Here is a 19650-nt window from a genome sequence, read left to right as displayed (position 1 = left end):
CCCCTCCCCCTCCCCCTGGAACTCGATTTTTCTTCTTCTCAGGTCATGCCCTTCCTACTTTCATGTCTTTTTTTTTTTTTTTTTAAGCTCCACTGTTTAATTGGGGTTACTTGCATGTGTCCAGGTGTGAGGTTATTTACTGAATCATGGGCAAGTGGCTACACCCTCAAGAAAAATGATTCCCCTCTGTAATTGGAGATCTTAGGAACTGAGCCGGGGATCCCTTCAGAAAGGAACAGAAAATTTGTGTGGCTGTGGGTCCCAGGTCTGTGTAGCTCTGCAGAATAATGGATGTCTCTAGGTACAGAGGTGCCTCTCTTTGGATTTTGTCTTAGGTCTGGCACAATTTCTGATTCCAGCTCTTCCTGTGGTACAACGAAAAATGTTAGGAGCTCTGGGGCTGATTCTTAATGTCTGGGTTATTTTTCAACTATGTGAAATAATTGAGAATTTGTTTACCAACCATCCAGAAGACATTGATCTTGAATAGCACTGTTTTCCTTCTCTACCAGGTTTTTGCTGCAGAGGGATTAAAGCTTACCTCAAATGTACAGTCATTTTCGAAACAGGTAATCATGTCTGTCTGTCTTCACATACCCACACTGGAAGCATATTACTAACACATGAGATAGGCGAGGTGCAAATTTAGAGAACATTCATTTGTTACCCTGTTTTTGTTACATTGTGTACATTTTTGTGAGTTATATGTAGCATGAATCTTAAAAGGCCTTATTAATAAAAACAAACCCAGCGCCAGGTATTGGGGTGAATGCTGGAAGATCAGAGAGACAGAACAGTCCACAGCTAACCTCACCTGGCCAACTTCTCAGCTGATCCTGTTTCCTCAAACTGGAAGCCTATGTGTCCTCATTCGAATGAATCTCAGTTGAACTGCTGCTCAAAAGCCTAAAAGCTTAACCAGCTTTAGTTCCTGGTTTTCACGCCTTTTATACCTTTCTGCTTTCTGCCATTACTTCCTGGGATTAAAGGCATGAGTCACCATGCCTGGCTGTTTCCAGTGTGGCTTTGAACTCAGATCCAGATGGATCTCTGCCTCCCAAGTGATAGGATTAAAGGTGTGTGTGCCACCATTTTCTGGCCTCTATGTCTGTCTAGTGGCTGTTCTGTTCAGATAAGTTTATTAGGATGCACAATATATTGGGGGACACTATATCACCACAGTTACAAATATTCCTATGGGGATGGATCTAACCCAGTGGAAGACCTTCTCTAGTATGCACAAAGTCCTGGGTTCTGTCTGCAGTACCACAAAAGACAAAGAATAACAAATATTCACAAAGAATAACAAATATTCATGATTTGTGGAAATTGTACATTATTAACAAACACACACTGTTTCATGATTTTGTTAGTGACATCCTATGAGATTTGAGTTATTTCTTATTTTTATATTAAAATCAAGCACTAGCCAGGCGGTGGTGGCGCACGCCTTTAATCCCAGCACTCGGGAGGCAGAGGCAGGCGGATCTCTGTGAGTTCGAGACCAGCCTGGGATACCAAGTGAGTTCCAGGAAAGGCACAAAGCTACACAGAGAAACCCTGTCTCGAAAAACCAAAATAAATAAATAAATAAATAAATAAAAATAAATAAATAAGTAAATAAATAAATAAATAAAATCAAGCACTAAGGAAAGAAAAGAGATACAGGCTAGGTGTGGTGTAACACTCAGGAGACCAAGACGGGGTGGTCTTTATGTGTTTAGGGCCAGCCTGGTCTACATCATGAGTACCAGGTCAGCCAGGGCTCCATGTGAGATGCTGTCTAAAACGGAAAAAAAAAAAAGTATACAAGATGGAGTTTTGTTGGGGTTGCAATAACTTCCTAAATTACATTTCAGCTGAAAGATGATGACAAACTTATGCTTCTCCTGGAAATAAACAAGCTAATTCCTCTATGCCACCAGCTTCAGACAATAACTAAGACATCTTTGCAGAACAAAGTGTTCCTAAAGGTAAAGCAGAGGGTGGGTTATTTGGGGAAGACTTGAGAATATTTTACGTCTCTTTATCAGCCCTTCGTGCTAACGTGCACAGCAAGTGTTTCATGCTTGTCTGAAAGCAGCTGCTCTCTAACTGATCCCAGAGAGCAGCAGGTCACCAAAATTAGACTGGAGGCTGCAGCCTAGTCCCTAGCATGCAGCAGCAACCTCCGCATGCTTCTCTTGTCCTTACCTCTCTATGGCATAAGTGCCTTGGAGTTGAGGCTCCTGAAATATATCTGAGGAGCTTGGGTGGAGTGTAAGGAATTGCCAAGTAGGGGATGCACTGTAGTGTGGAGTGTTTTAGAAGCTCATGCATAGCCTGAAGGAGAACAGTTGCCGTTCCACCCTCCTTCCTGGGGTTCCATGAAACAGGCATGAGACCAGGCAGTCAGTGCTCCCCATGTTCTGGAGCCTCAAGTCACCTCGGGTATCCTGATCTATACCTTTGATGATTTCTTAGATTTCCATGATGGAGAAACTTCACCACTGTAAAACCAAGTAGATGATGTTTTTGAAGTACTGCTTTTAGGATGACACACATGCTTTGTCACCATAGGTTGACAAGTGTATTACAAAGATAAGGTCCATGATGGCTCTCGTGGTCCAGCTCCTGTCACTGTGCTATAAGCTACTGAAGAAGGTGAGCTGGTTTTTCTGTATTCAACTTTTTTCTTAATGGAAAATGACAGTGTGTGCACCAGTCACTTTGAAGTTTGTTTTCAGAGCACAGCACTACCTAATTGTCTCACCTCTTTCCTCCAGGTGGAAAATAACAAGTGGGTGTCAGTGGCGAATAAAGATACCATGGATGGTAAGACTTGAGCAGCCTGCAGTTCATCTCTGGAGTTATCATGTGGCACAGCTGACCTTTCTAAAAAGCAAATGATCCTTTGTATTTTCAGAAATTCATCGGGTTTTTTTTAAAGAGAATGCTGAAATCTTTCTTTCTTCTGATCTTCAGGTTAGAAAGCTTAACGAGAGTCACTGCCGTGGCAGTTGCTAAGATTCTAATGGCAATGCGATTTTAAAGTAGGCATTGTGTTCAGGATGTTCTTCAGCACATACCAAATGTCCCAGCTGTCTTAATGACAGCTGAATCCCAAAGACGCAATCGTGAATGCATACTCCCCTTTGGCATCCTTAACTGTTTTATTTAAGCTGATTATCTACAACACTAATTTCAGCAGAAAATATATAGTGACCTGGTTGAATGCAGAGTTTTTCTTAGACCTGTGGACTCTTCTTCAGTTCTTGTTAAAGCAGGCTAAGGGTCCCTCAGATGCCTGGTCACATCCCCGCTAGCAATGTTGCTTCTAACAAGCATCTCACTGAGTGAGGTCATTAGGCCACATCTGCCCCTCCCCTGCTTCAGAAAGGAAGACAACAGAAGTCACTCCAAAGAACCGTGGAGCAACATCAGAAGAGGAAATGGCTTTTTATTCTAGCTGTAGTATGTATAGCTGACCATGTAGTCCTAGATAGTAGATGGAATCCTAAGTATTTTTTTACTGGTTTAAAAACAGTTTTGAACTATCCTTCTCAGTATTGATGGAATGGCTGGGGCAGAAGACCGAACATTAGAATCAAGAGGCTGTTTAAATTCCAGACACCTGTGCACTGTGTTTTATGTATATGGCATTGGAATGCTCATTTTTAGACGTTTTAACTCTAGGGTTTAAACTTTTTCTTGGGCTGGGTAATTGACTCTGCTGGTAACCTGTTTACCTTATAAGATGTGTTGTAAAGCAAGGACAAGATCGCCTAGGAGATCATTCAGCTGATCTGCTGTATTTCCGAGTATCAGAACAAGGGCTGAGGAGGGAGATGCACAGTACCAGCATGTGCTGCACGGATCTCTCATCTCTTTAGCTCCCATCAGAGATGTTAACACAACCAGTTTTTCAAAAGCAGTGGAATAATGTTGCAGACTGCTGTTAAGGGGAATGATTGAATGCAATCATCTCCTGTGAAATAGTCAGGATTGTTACCAACTCATACGAGTGAAAATTCTGTGATTTCTTTTTAAACTGAGAAGAAGGATGCTACCTTCACTGGATTCTCAGTGTAAATATTTTAGTAATAAAGCAGATCCCTCAATAAAACTGTTAAGGACCATCGGGTATGTGGTAACAATGACATTATCTTTGTTAACAAAATAGGGATTATTAACTAGTATTAAACATGTGATAATGTACACTTAAATAAAAATTATGTTCAGTAACTGAATTTGTACCAACTAGTTTAACTTTGATCCATTAAGCAAATTGGGGTGGGGCATACTGATCAGTAATAACATTAAAAGTGCCCTTGCAACCTGTACTGTTTTATGTGTCTGTATTTTCAAGTACTTGTAGCATGGTTTTCCGTCTGTGAAACAAAACATCCTTTTAACTTGCAATAAAACTAGTGAAGAAACATAAAACCTGTGAAACACATACAGACTCTCACAGCACCAGTCTCTTAGAATCCTTCTGCCACTCAAAGTCAGGATCTATTGCTGTGTGCTTAACTTACATCCCTTCGTGGTCCCTGTAGACAGTAACTCACAGCCTTTGTCAAGTCTGATGGTGTAACTAAGGGATAGTCATGCTGACACTCAGGTTATAAGAGGTTTGTCTTATGAATTAAATTTATTTTTAAAAAAATTTTCCCGGGGCTCAGTGGTTAAGAGCACCGACTGCTCTTCCAGAGGTCCTGAGTTCAATTCCCAGCAACCACATAGTGGCTCACAACCACCTGTAATGAGATCTGGTGCCCTCTTCCGGCCTGCAGGGACACATGCAGGCAGAATGCTGTATACATAATAAATAAATAAATCTTTACAAAAAATTTTTTTCCTTATATTTGTAAGGAAATTACAAATACCTTTATACACTTGACAATAGAATTAGCGGTGCCCAGGGGGTTGAAGCAACAGGGTAACATGACGTCAACAGCACGAGAGGACAGAACTTCCAAGTCAGGTTTTCATCTGTATAAAACCATTTTATTGAAAGGAAATTCAGTTTTAACCCCTCCTAGTTACAGGGAGCTACTTCTTTCTTCTCAATAAACTTGGTTTGGTTACGTTAAAATCATTTCATTAAAAACAGGAAAATGACAGTCATTTCATGACTTAAGGTCTTTTTGTTTTAAATTCAGTGTAAACATCTAATCTAAACCCAGAAGTTCACAGCTGTTTTTTTCTAAGCTAGATAATATAGAAACCTTGCTCTGCTCTATGCTGTGGATATCGCTCTGTATAAATAAACACCGATTGGCTAGTGGCCAGGCAGGAAGTATAGGCGGGACTAACAGAGAGGAGAAAAGACGAAACAGGAAAGGAGAGGAGGGACTGCTTGGAGCCACCGCCAGGACAAGGAAGATGTAAGGTACCAATAAGCCACAAGCCACGTGGCCAAGTATAGATTAATAGAAATGGGATAAATATAAGAGTAAGAGCTAGACAATGATAGGCCTGAGCTAATGGCCAAGCAGTTTAAATAATGTAAGAGTCTGTGTGTTTATTTTATAAGTGGGCTCTGGGACTGGTGGGACTTGGTGGGAGCTGTTGAGAAATTCTCCAGCAACAGCTCTAAGACATCTGTGCCTCTGGGTGAGACTCGAACACCTTCATTACTACAAAGCGGTTGTCAGTAAAATGTGTAGATGGAGTCACTGCCATGCGTTTGCAGGAGCCCGCTCAGCATTGCAGCGTGATTCTTCCATTTGCTAGAAGAGGCCTTGCACATTTTCCAAGCTTTTCCATGTAGAGTAGAAGGCAGACTCCACATTCCTGCCCCTCCAGCAGCCTAGAGGGAAAAAGCCACAGCAGAGGGGGCGAGGCTGGGCTTTCCCATTGCACTGTGAAGCAGATTTGGGAAGGATGGACAATTAATTTTGTTTTTTCGAAGTATTAAATTGTTTAAAAAAATAATTAAGGCAAGGGGCTGGAGAGATGGCTTAGAGGTTAATAGTACTGGCTGCTCTTCTAGAGGTCCTGGGTTTACTTCCCAGCACCTACATGGTGGCTCTCAACCACCTGGAATTCCAATTCCACGGAGTCTGATGTCTTCTTTTGGCATCTACAGGCATTGCATGAATACAATGCACATGCACACATGCAAGAAAACACATTAAAAAAATCTTAAAAAAAAAAAAAGTTGAGGCAGAAGCAGTAAGTGTGCCCTACACAGCATTCAAGCAGGCACTATTTATTCCCAGGTAATAGGAATGCAAAACTCTTCAAAATGTTTCTCCAAGAGCTTGTATTTTTCAATCAGAAAAATACTCCTTCTTTGCTATTTGTTAGAGAAATGCGAGGAAGAGAGTGTGCTGGGAGAATGGTTCAGTCAGGAAAGTGCTTGCCTCCTGTTGTAGACTGAATGAGAAATGTCCGCCATGGTCTCATGCATTCGGAACAACTGGTCCCTAGCTGGTGGCACTGCTAGGGGGATGCATGTCCCTGGGGGCAGGCTCTGAGTTTACAGCCTCCATCCACTCCCACTTCACTGTGGGCCTCCAGGGTGTGAGGGTCTGACCTCAGCTTCTCCTGGACAGCTAGCACCCTGGAACTACAAGCCAAAAAAACCCTCTTAAGTTGCTTTGGTCTTGGTGTTTTATCATAGCAACAGATAGGTAACTAATATAGACCTTCGTACCAAGAAGTGAGGTTGTTGCTGTGAAAAAATGTGACCATGTTTTTTGGAAGAACTTAGACTGGAACTCTGGGCCAGAAAAGTGGTTGAACGCTGAGAGCACTGTGAAACAAGACTTCCTGATTTGAACCTAGAGGCCTATAGCGCTACAGGTAATGGAGACAGTACAAGCTGGGCTCCTAGGCTTTGGAGAGAAACAATGTCTCTAGAGGCCATTTATGTGACCCTTTGACAAAGAATCTGGCTACTTTCTACCCAAGTCCTGAGAACTGACATGAAGCTGAATTAAAAAGTAATGGACTACTTTCTCTAGCTTTAGGTATTTCAAGATAGTGTAACTTTTTGCTGGGAAAGGCTGTCATTACTAGAGATTAGTGCTATTGAGAAGTGTGCTCTAGGGCTGGAGAGATGGCTAGGCGGTTAAGAGCATGGTCTGCTCTTTCAAAGGTCCTGAGTTCAATTCTAGCAGCCACATGGTGGCTCACAACCATCTATAATGGGATCTGATGCCCTCTTCTGACATTCAGGCATACATGCAGACAGAGCACTCATACAAAAAAAAAAAAAAAAAAAAAAAAAAAAAAATCATAAATAAAATTTAAAAAAAAAGGCTGCTCTACACTGGAACAATGGGACAGCTGGCCAAGGCAAGATTCCACCCAGATAAACTTCCAATCTGTGAAAGACCACCTAAGATCCTGGCTGTTTGCTCCTAGAAAGCAACAAACTACAAGAGCCGCTGTGGATGTGATCAAAGGAGATGAAAGCTGGTAGTCTAATTTTGAAGTATTTTCCACATGGTACGAGCATGAAGGCATAAAAGAATTAAAGGAGCCAGGCAGCGGTGGCGCATGCCTGTAGTCCCAGCACTCGGGAGGCAGAGCCAGGCAGATCTCTGAGTTCTCGCCTGGTCTACACAGTGAGATCCAAGACAGGCTCCAAAGCTACACAGAGAATCCTTGTCTCAAAAACCAAAAAAAAAAAAAAGAAAGAAAGAAAGGATGCTGGATTCTTCCTTCTTGGCTTCAGAAAGCCCGAGGCCAGGCAACATGTGGTAGAGATGGAGTTTCTGCAAGAAGGCCATGAGAGGGAGGCCACTGAGTGTAGCTGTGATGGTGAAACCTGGGTTATAGTGCAGGCCCCAAGACACTGGAAATCCCAACGCTGTGAGACATGTGCCAGGGAGAGCTGCACAGAGCAGAACACTGCAGACAAATTCCTGTGTTGCAGGCAGCAATGCTGGAGGGCAGCCAACGAATCCCTCTGAAACCAAACCTAAGAGAGTGGGCATGCTGCTGCAGGGTTTGGTGTCTCACGCTGGCTTTTGTCTTCCTTTGTTCGGTATCTCCTCACTATGCCCATCATTCCTTCCTTTTGGAGTGGGAATGTGTATTCTGTGTATTCTGTGCCATTGTGTGTTGGAAGTGTGTAACTGGTCTCTTGATTTACAGTGGGACATGAGACTGCACCAAGTCTTAGAAGAGACTTTGGACTTCAGAACAGTAATAACTATGGGAACTTTTGATATTGGATTAACTGCATTTTGTATTACATGGCTATGGGTGCTGTGGATATCATTCAGTATAAATAAAACACTGATTGGCCAGTGGCCAGGCAGGAAGTATAGGCGGGACAAGGAGAGAGGAGAATTCTGGAAAGTGGAAGACTGAGTGGGAGAGACACTGCCAGCCGCCGCCATGACAAGCAGCATGTGAAGATGCCGGTAAGCCACAGATTTATGGAAATGGATTAATTTAAGATATAAGAACAGTTAGCAAGAAGCATGCCACAGCCATACAGTTTGTAAATAATATAAGCATCTGTGTGTTTATTTTATAAGTGGGCTGTTGGACTGCCGGGGTTTGGTAGGACCTGGAGAGAAGCTCTCCAGCTACATATGGGTGTAAAGGCATCATGGGAAGAATGTGGAAGAGTGATAAAAAATAACCCCCATAGACTTATATATTTGAACAGTTGGTCCCCAGTCGGTGGAACTTTTAGGAAAAGAAGCCTTGCTGGGAGAATTACATCACCAGGGGCAGTTAATAACCTCACCCTACTTCGGGCTTACTCTCTGCTTTTTGTGTATGGTGGAGATGTGATCTCAACTTCCTGCTCTTGCTACCATGCCTTCTCGCTAGGATGGGCATCCAATCCTGTGGAACTACAAACCCATATAAACTCTTGGGGAAGTTGCTTTTGGTTATGGTATTTTACCACAGCAACTGAAGAGTAATATACCTTGAACACGTAAGCACCTGAGTTTGGGTTTTCTGGCTCATATAAAAGTTGGGTATCCAGGAGTAAAAACCCAGAGTTCAGCCGGGCGGTGGTAGTGCACGCCTTTAATCCCAGCACTCGGGAGGCAGAGCCAGGCGGATCTCTGTGAGTTCGAGGCCAGCCTGGGCTACCAAGTGAGTTCCAGGAAAAGGCGCAAAGCTACACAGAGAAACCCTGTCTCGAAAAACCAAAAAAAAAAAAAAAAAAAGTTGGCTATGGTGTGTGCACTTGTAATACTGGCCTTGCAAGATGGGAGGCAGAGGTGATGGGTGTCTCCCTGGAAGTTCATGAGCTGTCTGGCAAAGTTCCAAGCCAATGAGAGACTGTCTAACACAAGGTAAAAAAGCATTCAAAGTTGTTTTCTGACGTACATATGCAGGCGAACACCCACAACTGCACATCCCAACCCAACGGTACCTAGGTAGGGCAGAAAACGGGGAGTCAAGGCTTGTGACGTTCAAAGGAGGGGACTTAGGTGGGGTGAAGAACGATGCTTCTCCTGTGGCCGTGTGAGGGCTTCTCCTGTGGCCGTGTGAGGAATGCTTCCCATACGCTGGCTTTCTTCAGTGCAGTGAGGGTTGAGGCCAGGCAGGGTGAGACTCCAATGCTGTCCCTCCATCTCAAGGCTCATGATGTGGCTGTGGCATTATTCCGCTTCACCACGACCTCCTCATACTGTTGCTGTGTCAGCAGCCCTTCTGTTACGCTTTTACTTTCCTCGAATTTGGGTAACACAACTGCAATGTAGCCTTCGGTTGATGGCTGGGGAAACAGCACGTAGGACTGTGAAATGATCTCAGAGGCATGTGGACAGGGCTTGCTTTCCCCACCTCTCCTTTACCTTCTCTTGAAGAAGAGATGGCTGGTGAAGAATATTTTCATTCACTTCCATCAGTCGACCTCTAACACAGCTATTTTTGAAAAAGAATTTTAGGACAAAAAATGTTGTCAGTAATTTTTACTATAGTGAACACAGGCATTTGAGTTTCGGTGGTTAAAACACTGCTTACCTAGATATGGTATATTCTTCTCCATCGGAACAGTATATCTTACACAGCGGGGCGAGCTCTGTTAGAAACTGTGCCCCCTGGGTAACGAGAGGAAAGCAGCAAATTAATTGTGTATTTCCATTTCCACTGATATACCCCTCACTATTAAAACAGGATTCTAGTCTTGGAACTCTGGTGTCTTACAGGAAAATGATATAAGTACATAAAACTACTCATGTACTTCAACATAACAACCTACTATGTCCTAGGTACCATCTTTTAATGAGTAGTTTAGTTATAGTCTAATAATGTATTTTTTCAATTACAAATGAGAAGTCTATATATGGCCAGGCATAAAGATTTCAACCTATAGGATAATCCACTGCAAGCAATATACAATTCAATATGATATGGCAGCGATATCTTACATAGTTAGTTTCATTAAGATCCCTGTCTTCTGTGGGATGTGGTGGTATATACTTTTGGTCTTTGTGCTCAGAAGACAGAGTTAAGTGAATCTCTGGTTTGAGGCCAGCCTAGTTTATATATCGAATTCCAGGTTAGTCAGGGTTACAGAGTGAGACCCAGTCTCAAAACAAAAACAAAAAACTAAAGATATCCAAAAGATCCCTATCTTTTATATTAGAAATTAATAGGTAAAGGAACTTCTTTACAGGGTCAACGTCTAAGACTTTTTGAAGAAGGAGTACATTTCTAACTAAAAGATAAAACTAGTGGGCTGGGGAGATAACTCAAAAGTTAGGCTATTTACTGCCCTTGAAGAGGACCCAGGTTCAATTCCCAGCACCACATGGTGGCTCACAAGTACCTGTACCTTCAAGTCTAGGGTATCTGCCAAGCTCTCCTCAACTCTACAGGCTCCTGCACATGTCATACATACGTCCACATAAAAATAAAAATAATTATGTTTAAATAAACCCCACAAAACTAACTGAAATACATGCCTTTTAAATATTAGTGTCATATTTAATGAACTACCTGACAGCATGTGTGGTCATTGTTTCAGAAACTCTGGAAGGTGGGTGAATCAGGGGCTGTTTGACAAATCTCTATAAGCAGGCAAATGAGTGTTTCATGCACTGCCCTCTTTTTTACAAACTTCTACAGTGAACACAGGCAGTTGGAGCCACGATTCTTTTTGACTTTCCAGAGTTTGGGTATGTAGCCTTGTCTAGCCTGGTACTTACTATACAGCACTATATAGCCTCATACTTCCTTCCAATTGTGCTACCTCAGCTACCCAAGAGCTGGGATACCAGTAAAGGCCCATCTTCCATCTCATGTCTTTGGGGATAAGAATGTGAGCACAGAATCTCCTATGGTAGACAGTATACCCCTCCTGATGTTCCTTTGTTTTTGAGTGGGGGTAGGTATTGTTTTTACTGAAAATAATCACACTGAACTGCCAGAAAGTCTGCTCACGGCTAACTGGATCCTTTATAACATGAGTATAGAACATTTCAGCAGGAAGAAAGAAAAATCACAGAATTCCAGGAACATACCCGCTTAAATTTCCCAGAGACTTTGTTCTGAAGCCTGCTGCAGTTGGTACTGATCTGATAGGAAATACTTTGAATAGTTTTGCCACTCTGAAGAACGGGATGGGATCCTGCCAGTGTGATGACACATATTCTACGAGGAGAAAACAGTCAATCCTATGTTACTGCGTGGCTAGACACCTCCTCCTGCATCAGTATGCCTATAGAGAAGTGACTAGCCAGACTCCCTTCTGTCCAGTCTTCATCTCTCTTGGCTGCGATTGGAGCCTAAGTGTAGCATGGGGAGTGTAATAACGGAAGAGGAGAAAATAAGACTGAATTTCCTTCCCAGGAAAGGGAACAGTACCACAAGTCTTTAGGTAATCCTGGGGTACCAGAGAAACAAGGCATGACTGTGTACACAGGACATGGCATATGCCTCCACAGTGACCCATTCCATAGGTTCTGGCACTTCAGGGGTTGGCACAGGTTGGCTAAGCAGTAAATGACTGAACAAGACTTGTACCTGCCACCTCACTCCTATAATGCCATCTCAACACAGTAGAAGACAATTTTATGAATGCTCATATCCACCTCAAGACTACATCAGGCCAACTACCAGAGAAAGGTGTTGATAATTTACAATTCCTGATTTGCTTACCGGTTGGAGTGTTGTAGTATACAGTGGTCCTCACAGGGTTTTCCTTTAACATCTGGAGGAATAAATGAGTTCTTGAATTGGTATTTACTATTACCACGGGATTACCTTCTTTGGTTTGTGGATAGTTCATGCTGACAACAGAGGTGAAAATAAAAGGCCATGAAGTGTTTAAGTGGCCTAATCCAGATAGAATCATTTATTCAATGTTAAGGCAGGTAAGGTTATTAACGCCTCCATCTTGTCACTTTAAAATGAGTGAGTATACCCATTATTTCTATTAGAGAAACACTATTACATGCACCACATTGCTTACATTATGGTGTTGTTTTATGGGGCCGCCTTTTCTTAAAAATGATTTATTTTTATTTTATGTGCATTGGTGTTTTACCTGCATGTATGTCTGTGTGAGGGTGTAGGAAATCCCCTGGAACTGGAGTTACAAGCAGTTGGAAGCTGTCATGTGGGTGCTGGGAATTGAACCCAGGTCTTCCGGAAGAACAGTCAATGCTCTTAACCGCTGAGTCATCTCTCCAGCCCCAAGGGCTGTCTTAGAGTTACGCAAAAATGACCTTTTGGGAAAATTCAGTCCTGAGGAGGGTTGCTTGTCCTAAATTTGGCCCATATCTGTTCGTGTGTGCGTCCACCAGTTTCCCTGAATTAAAATGGCTAGTAGTGGTAAGAGAATTCCCAAAGGTGGCAACGATATCTCCTGGGCACACAAAACAGAACACCTGGGAAGCCTACTTCGAAACTTCGAGGTGGACAATACGAGCGGTTTCTTAACAAAACACTAGATACTGCTTCCTTAACTTCTCTTAATGCTCTCTCCACAGCACGGTTTCTTCCCGCCTCAGGCTAGGATTGATCCCCACAGGCACACAATCACTAGGCAGTGTAAGCCCAGACAGACCAACGCGGGGTTCCTTAGTTTAGTTTACGTCCTCTCCTGCAAGCAACCCACACGTTGCACTGCGCTTCCCACGTCAGATGCGCCTACTTCAGTTCTCCAACAGTGCAAACCTGTATTCCTGGTGCTAGGAAGCCCAGGGAAGGGCCCGGGTGGCTTCCACCGTCGCGAAGCAGGAGTCCCCGCGGCATCCCGCCTGTGCGGTAGGGCAGAGCTCACCATCATTCGGCACTTACCCGCTTTATACCAGCGAGTGAAGTATCGATCCACCAGGGAGGGCACCGCGGGTTCAGTAGCCACGGCTACCTCTGGCCCCGCCAGCCCTGCCTCTGGGCATCCGATCTCTTCCATGCTGAGGGTCCAGGCCAGAGGGATGGACTTCCCGCGTGGTAGCTTGTGCGCACGCGCGCAGCTCGCCGATCTTACCCCACCCCCACCCCCGCCCCCGCCCCACCAGTCCCGGGCGCTCTGGGACCCACGCCCAACAGTGGGACAAATACCACCGGGAGCCAGAGGGCTGAGGAACTACAGACTGCACGGCCGGACTGCGTCTGCACTGCCGCGAGCTCCAGAAGAGGCGCGCTCGGCCACGCCTACGCGGTGACGTCAAGCCAGCGCGCCCGGCTGGTGACGCCGCGTCCGCGCCGCCTCGCTCGTAGTGCTAGCTCGCGGGTTTCGCCCCTTTGTGGTGCGTGTCTTTTTCTCCCGTGTGCGGCGGCGGTTCCCTCCCAGACCTAGTGCGTCGTGAGGGCTCGGAGCCGCGGGCTGAGGCGAGGGCGCAGTCTCGGGAGGGCGTCTCGGGTGAGCGTTCGCCGGAGCCAGTCCGAGCCGCTGCGCGCGGCCTGGTCCTGCTCGTCCAGGGGCTGTCCTAGTGCAAGGGGAGATCCACGCGCTCGTGCGTGTGCGCGCCGACTGGGCGGCGGATGCTTTGTGCACACTTATTCCCCGAGGCTGCCGGGGATGAGGGTCGGGTCCTCCAGCTGCGGGATTCCTTGCAGCGTGTAGCTAAAACCTCTATCAGGAATTGGTTAGCTCGCCGTGGAAGGTGATAGGTAATGGAGGCTTCAGTGCTGTGCTACGTGTCCCTTTTGTCACCTGACACTATTCTGTGGAGTAGTGTATCCCGTGCTTCCTTAGCTGGCGTGATTTCTATGGTGGCAGTAATTGTGTGGTCTTTTGTCTTCAGGGCCTAACATTTGGCAAATTTTGATGTAAGTCACATAACGGATCGTAGATATTGTGTAAAGGATTCGTTTGTATATTGAGAGCCGCGAAGACAATCAGTGAATACCTCAGTGTGAAAGTGAATGAGAAAGAGGCAGACAGTTTTAGCTTGTGGAAATAGAGAGGTGACAAACCAGGGTGAGGCGGTTATTTGGTTAAAGAGTAGCGGATTCTCTGTTTTTCAGGTTGCATTGCATGTGCTTGTAAGGGCCAGCTTATGATAACATTAGGAGATATTGAATTTAATGCTCAGTTTGGACTTGTTCAGTTGCAACTAGGTATATTTAATCTTCCTCTTATCCTTCTAGTGTGTGTCCTGTTGAGATGATTAGCCTGAAGGTGGATAGAAGAAGAGCAAGGGGAGAAAATGGAACAATGGTCAGAATATTAGGACATGGTCAGAGTTGTATGATAGGACCTTTAGCACATATGTGGATGGGGAAAAGGTGAATTCATGGAGCCAGGGGAGTTGGAGTTGGAGGTGCCAAAGAGAGGATATTAACAGGTTATGATCTTAGAAGTGTTTGGAAGATACTCTTTTCCTAACTTTGAAATCACTGAGGAAAGTACACAGCTGTGTTCCTTTGAGAAGTCAAAGGAGTGGGGTGTATGGGTATGTCAATTCAGAGAAGTCAGTTTTGATGTTAAAAGGATTGGGGCATTAGGGAGATTAAGGGGCTTGCCTTGTACATGTGCATGAAGTGCCCCTGGAGGCCAGAAGAGGGTATAGGATCCCCTGGAACTGGAGTTACAGATGTTAGTTACTGTGTAGGTGCTGGGAATTGAACTCAGGTCCTCTGGAAAAGCAGCCAGTACTCATTAACCTCTGAGCCATCCTTCCAGACCTGAATATAGCGCGATCCTAATTAGTCTTAACAATAAAAACCTGGAGTCAGATATCCGGATGAAAGTTCGAAGATCAGAGAAGCAGAGCAGCAGCCACTAGAGACTTCTTACCTCTACGAAATCTCAGACCGAATTGGAGGTGGAGGTGGGCTGTCTCTACAAATCCTCAGACTGAATGGGCTGTTGAGATCCTGTCTCCACCTCCTGATTGTGCTGGGATTAAAGGTGTGAGCCAAGCCTCCCAAGTGCTAGGATCAAAGTTGTGAGCTACCATGGTCCAGCTCTGTTTCTCTTTCAGACTGGTTCAATTTTGTATGGCCCAGGGTGGCCTGGAACTCTGGTCTTCCTTCTCCCAAGTGCTGGGATTAAACGTGTGTACCACCATGGCTTGGCCTCTATGGTTAACTAGTGGCTAGCTCTGCCCTCTGATCTCCAGGCAAGCTTTGTCAGAACACAAACAAAATATCATACAACACCTGAACTCAGTGCTTTTTAAAAACTCAAATTGTTTTACTGTGTTTATCAGTTGGGGTCCAGTCAGAAAAGTAGAGGCCACACAGTATTTCAGCAGGATTTATTGTGAAGAATTAAACAGCTATTGGAGAAAAAAAAGTGAAGGAAACGCTGAAGTAATTTACAAGGCATGCTGAAGGAAGCAACCCCTGTGGGTAGGGATCGACACTTGCCAGATGTTGGCATCATCAGGACCTAACATTTGTAGAAAGTCCCTGTAACACTAGTAACCAGACTTTAGATCGATACTCAGAAACTCAGGATGAGGCCTGGGGCTGGATTTCTGTGTCTGGAGATGTGGCATGCTTGATTAATTAATGCTCCTGCCTCGGGTGGCATGATGATGCTGGCTTTGGCAGTACCAGAGATTGGTACCCAGGGTCCCTGTAAAGTAAAAGCCCATTGCTGGGATGGTAGTCATAGTTACAGATGGATAATGGGAAGAAGTGAGTTCTCTTAATTTGCTATTACTCTCTCTCATTTATATCCTGGATTCTATGGATGCAGAGCAGCACAGATTTTGATGACTAGAATCCAAGTTCATGGAGAGGGATGTGGAATATGGTGACTGGATCATGGCAGCGGTAATAGCCTGTGCTGTGTTATCATTTGATTATGTTTCCTTAACGTGTACTTTCATCTCCATTCTAGCACTGTGTAAAGCTGGAAGCTTTAGGAAGTAAGAGAGTGATTGTGTATATGCTGGTGTGCTCAGACAAATAGGACTCCTGTTATTCTAATGACCACGCCTCTACTCCCTGAATCATGCTTGCTATGTGTGTGGCTATTTATCATTGTTAAGGTAGTCCTTTCTCTTTTAGGCATTCATGTTTCATCAAGGGGGGTTTGTTTTTCCTCAGAAGTTGCTTCATCATGAGAAATCTGAAGTTGCTCCGGACACTGGAATTTAGGGACATTCAAGCACCAGGGAAACCTTATTGTTTCTCTCTCCGAACTGAACGGGGGACAGTGCTAATTGGCTCAGAACGTGGACTGATTGAAGTAGATCCTGGGAAAAGAGAAGTAAGTCCCTGATGATGATGCCAGCTCCCGGCCTGGCCCTGGGCTTGTTTTCTTCCAAACCTCCTTCTCCCTGCTAGTACCCTCTGCAACCAGAGTAATTTACGGGTTCCTACGTGGTCGTCCTCTTTGCTGTTCGTAGATGGTTTACTAGGTAGAACTTAGTAGTAGCCAACTCTTAACTCTGCTAATTTTGTAAGGTAAGTTGGCAAAGCTTTGACCTGATATTTTATGTGGATGCCTACTCACATTTTACCCTGCCTGCTGTGAATTTGCAGTATAATAGTGATCAGTTAGGAATGTACATGAATATTGTCCGTGGAGCTTTTATGTCATTTGAAACTTCCCACCCCAGACTTGTAGAGTTTTTTAAGCATGTTTAAGCTTTTAACCCAAACTGACTAAAATCCCAGTCCTTAGTGCTAGAACTAACCATGAATATTTCTGGAAATTGTAAGTTGATTCCGATATGTTGCTTTGATTATTTGTTGCTACTCATGTGTTTTATTTAGGTGATTTATTGTCTTTGCCCACATTGTAGAACTCTTAGGAAACCGCATTTAGGAGGCTGGGCTTGTAGCCCAATGGTTGAGGCCCTGGATTTGATCTCCCCATTGAAAAACAAATGTGAATAAAGAACATAGTCATTAGCTTTATTTTTTATTGGATATTTTTAAACAGACTGTATTTGTTTTGCAAAAAAGGTTACATTAGCTATTCTTTTTTTTTTTTTTGGTTTTTCGAGACAGGGTTTCTCTGTGTAGCTTTGCGCCTCTCCTGGAACTCACTTGGTAGCCCAGGCTGGCCTCGAACTCACAGAGATCCGCCTGGCTCTGCCTCCCGAGTGCTGGGATTAAAGGCGTGCACCACCACCGCCCGGCTCTTTTTTTTTTTTTTTTTTTTTTTAAGATTGATTTATTTATTATGTATACAGTGTTCTGCCTGCATGTATGCCTGTAGGAAGAGGGCACCAGATCTCATTACAAATGGTTGTGAGCCACCATGTGGTTGCTGGGAATTGAATTCACGACCTCTGGAAGACCAGCCAGTGCTCTTAATCTCTGAGCCATCTCTCCAGCCCAGCTATTCTTGTTAAAGATAATAGAATTGTATTTTTTCTGAAATGAAAGTGAGTTTTAATCTACGGAAAATACTTGGAAAGCTTTTATGTTATAAAAGAATCATTAGGGACTGGAAAGATGGTTCAGCGGTCAAGAGTACTGGCTACTCTTTTTTTTGTTTTGTTTTGTTTGGTTTTTTGTTTTTTTGAGACAGGGTTTCTCTGTGTAGCTTTGGAGCCTTTCGTGGAACTCACATTGTAGACCAGGCTGGCCTCGAACTTACAGAGATCCGCCTGGCTCTGCCTCTGTGCTGGGATTAAAGGTGTGTGCCACCACTGCTCAGCTCTGGCTACTCTTAAAGAGGACCCCAGTTTGGTTCCCAGCACCCATCTGGCAGCTTACAACCATCTGTAACTCCAATTCCAGGGAATCTCACTCTCTATTGGCCTCCGAGGGCGCCAGCTGTACACATGGTGCACTTACATACATTCAGCAAAACACTCATACACATAAGCTAAAACTAAATACATTTCATATGTAAAAAGAGTTCTTAGAAACATTATTTCTGGAAATCCACTGGCTCTTGACTGTAAGCACTAATTTGCTTCCATGTCTGTTTTGGGAAAGGTGAAGACTGAAGTTCTTCTGGTGGCAGAGGGTTTTCTCCCAGAGGATGGAAGCGGCTGCATTGTGGGTATGCAGGGCTTGCTGGATCAGGAGTCCGTGTGTGTGGCCACTGCCTCTGGGGATGTCGTGCTCTGCAATCTCAGCACACACCAGGTGGGTTCGGGACCAGTGAGGAGAAGTGTCAGGTAGCCTGAGCTCAGCTACTTGCTTTGTGTTGAGGTCTTCTAATCTATAGCCACGGTATTGAACACTGGAAAATTAAATGGCCTTACCTATATTTCAGGAGTTAAAAAACAAATTTAGTTTAGTCTACTGCATCCATTAATCAGACAGGACAATTGGGATATCAAATTAGAACTTAAAAATTGAATAAAAACTTACAATTCTTGTGGTGTGCTAACTCTTACCTGAATTTCTCCATTAAGGAAGTCTGACTTCTTTAATTGACTTATGTTTTCTGTTATGAATTCTGACTGGATAGTTTAGAGTCCCTTCATTCAAGCACTATAATTTACTGTAATCTATATATGTAATATATTACTATACTAATATAATATGTATTTATATTAATTACATTATATAGTAATATACTGGAAACATAGTCTAAGACTTGAGGGGAGATAGGCTGCAACCTATTGCTTTTTATCTAGAATAAGGCTGATTTTCTGAATTTTATTCCTTCTTTTTTCACTTCATTCCTCTCACCCCCTTTTTTCTTTCTTTCTTTGTGACAGGGTCTTCCTATGTATTCCTGACTGGCCTCAAACTCACAAAGATCTGCCTTCCTCTGCCTCTCAAGTGCTGGCCTGCCTTTCTTATCTTTTTTTCGAATTCTCCACAGGTGCCTGCCCTGAGGAGATTTCTCCAGGGTCCAGAACAGAAACTACAGGTGGCTAGGATTCTAATCTGAGGGATGTTCAATGAATCTAAGCACACCAAGCTCTCTAGTCCATTCACTTTATTCTTCTTAGTCAAATTTATCTACACAGCTTCTTTTCTGTTCTCATACTTAGCTCCTCTCAGCCCCTTCTGCTGTTCTCTCATCTCTCCCTAGTTCTTTCCATCTTCGTTCTCATCCTTGTTCTTCTAAATCAGTTCTTCCAGTGCTGTGGGGGAGCCGGTATATATACACAAGCAGTAATGTGAGGCTTGAAGTTTTCAGGGTCGCAGAGAGAGGTGATGAAGATCCACACATAAGGCAATAATTGTCAACTTCCAATTACAACCCAAAAGGGGAGTGACTAAAGGGGAGTTCTCTGCTAGGGTCAACTAAAGGCTAAAATAATTAGGTAACTCTATAGTTTGAGCACACAAGTTCCTTTTTAATTTAGAAGTGGTTAGGTAAAATGTTAGCAGTCTATAAATGTCAATAAGTCACTAGTA

The 19650-nt window shown here is 43.8% G+C and overlaps 3 protein-coding genes across 6 annotated transcripts in view; 2 read left to right on the top strand and 1 right to left on the bottom strand.

The window, feature by feature from the left end:
• Ctnnal1 (catenin alpha like 1) overlaps positions 1-4320 on the top strand; it is a 56245-nt gene extending 51925 nt beyond the window's left edge. Inside the window, exons 16-19 of one of the 2 annotated variants that reach the window (XM_059254377.1) lie at positions 513-569; positions 1860-1973; positions 2560-2643; positions 2766-4320. In XM_059254377.1, the coding sequence (XP_059110360.1) occupies positions 513-569; positions 1860-1973; positions 2560-2643; positions 2766-2825 (315 nt within the window). In that variant the 3' untranslated portion in view covers positions 2826-4320. Of the gene's footprint in view, positions 1-512; positions 570-1859; positions 1974-2463; positions 2644-2765 lie in introns of those variants that run through there. The other variant, XM_059254378.1, reaches the window with a different exon arrangement.
• Positions 4321-9441: 5121 nt separating this feature from the next.
• On the bottom strand, positions 9442-13418 carry Abitram (actin binding transcription modulator). Its single transcript, XM_059254376.1, has 6 exons — positions 13213-13418; positions 12070-12121; positions 11433-11562; positions 9931-10007; positions 9762-9831; positions 9442-9682 (listed from the first exon to the last, which is right to left on the bottom strand). Exons 1-6 carry the CDS (start codon positions 13325-13327, stop codon positions 9548-9550), a joined length of 579 nt encoding a protein of 192 aa, XP_059110359.1. The 5' UTR covers positions 13328-13418; the 3' UTR covers positions 9442-9547.
• A 121-nt stretch (positions 13419-13539) lies between these two features.
• Positions 13540-19650, top strand: part of Elp1 (elongator acetyltransferase complex subunit 1) — a 63597-nt gene continuing 57486 nt past the window's right edge. Inside the window, exons 1-3 of one of the 3 annotated variants that reach the window (XM_059254374.1) lie at positions 13540-13664; positions 16420-16582; positions 18268-18420. In XM_059254374.1, the coding sequence (XP_059110357.1) occupies positions 16433-16582; positions 18268-18420 (303 nt within the window). In that variant the 5' untranslated portion in view covers positions 13540-13664; positions 16420-16432. Of the gene's footprint in view, positions 13778-16419; positions 16583-18267; positions 18421-19650 lie in introns of all 3 variants that reach the window. The other 2 variants (XM_059254375.1, XM_059254373.1) reach the window with 2 other exon arrangements.

This window comes from Peromyscus eremicus, chromosome 2, assembly GCF_949786415.1.
Source record: "Peromyscus eremicus chromosome 2, PerEre_H2_v1, whole genome shotgun sequence".
Lineage (NCBI taxonomy): Eukaryota > Metazoa > Chordata > Mammalia > Rodentia > Cricetidae > Peromyscus > Peromyscus eremicus.
Note: the sequence above shows the minus strand (reverse complement) of the source record. Positions and strands in the feature narration are given on the sequence as shown.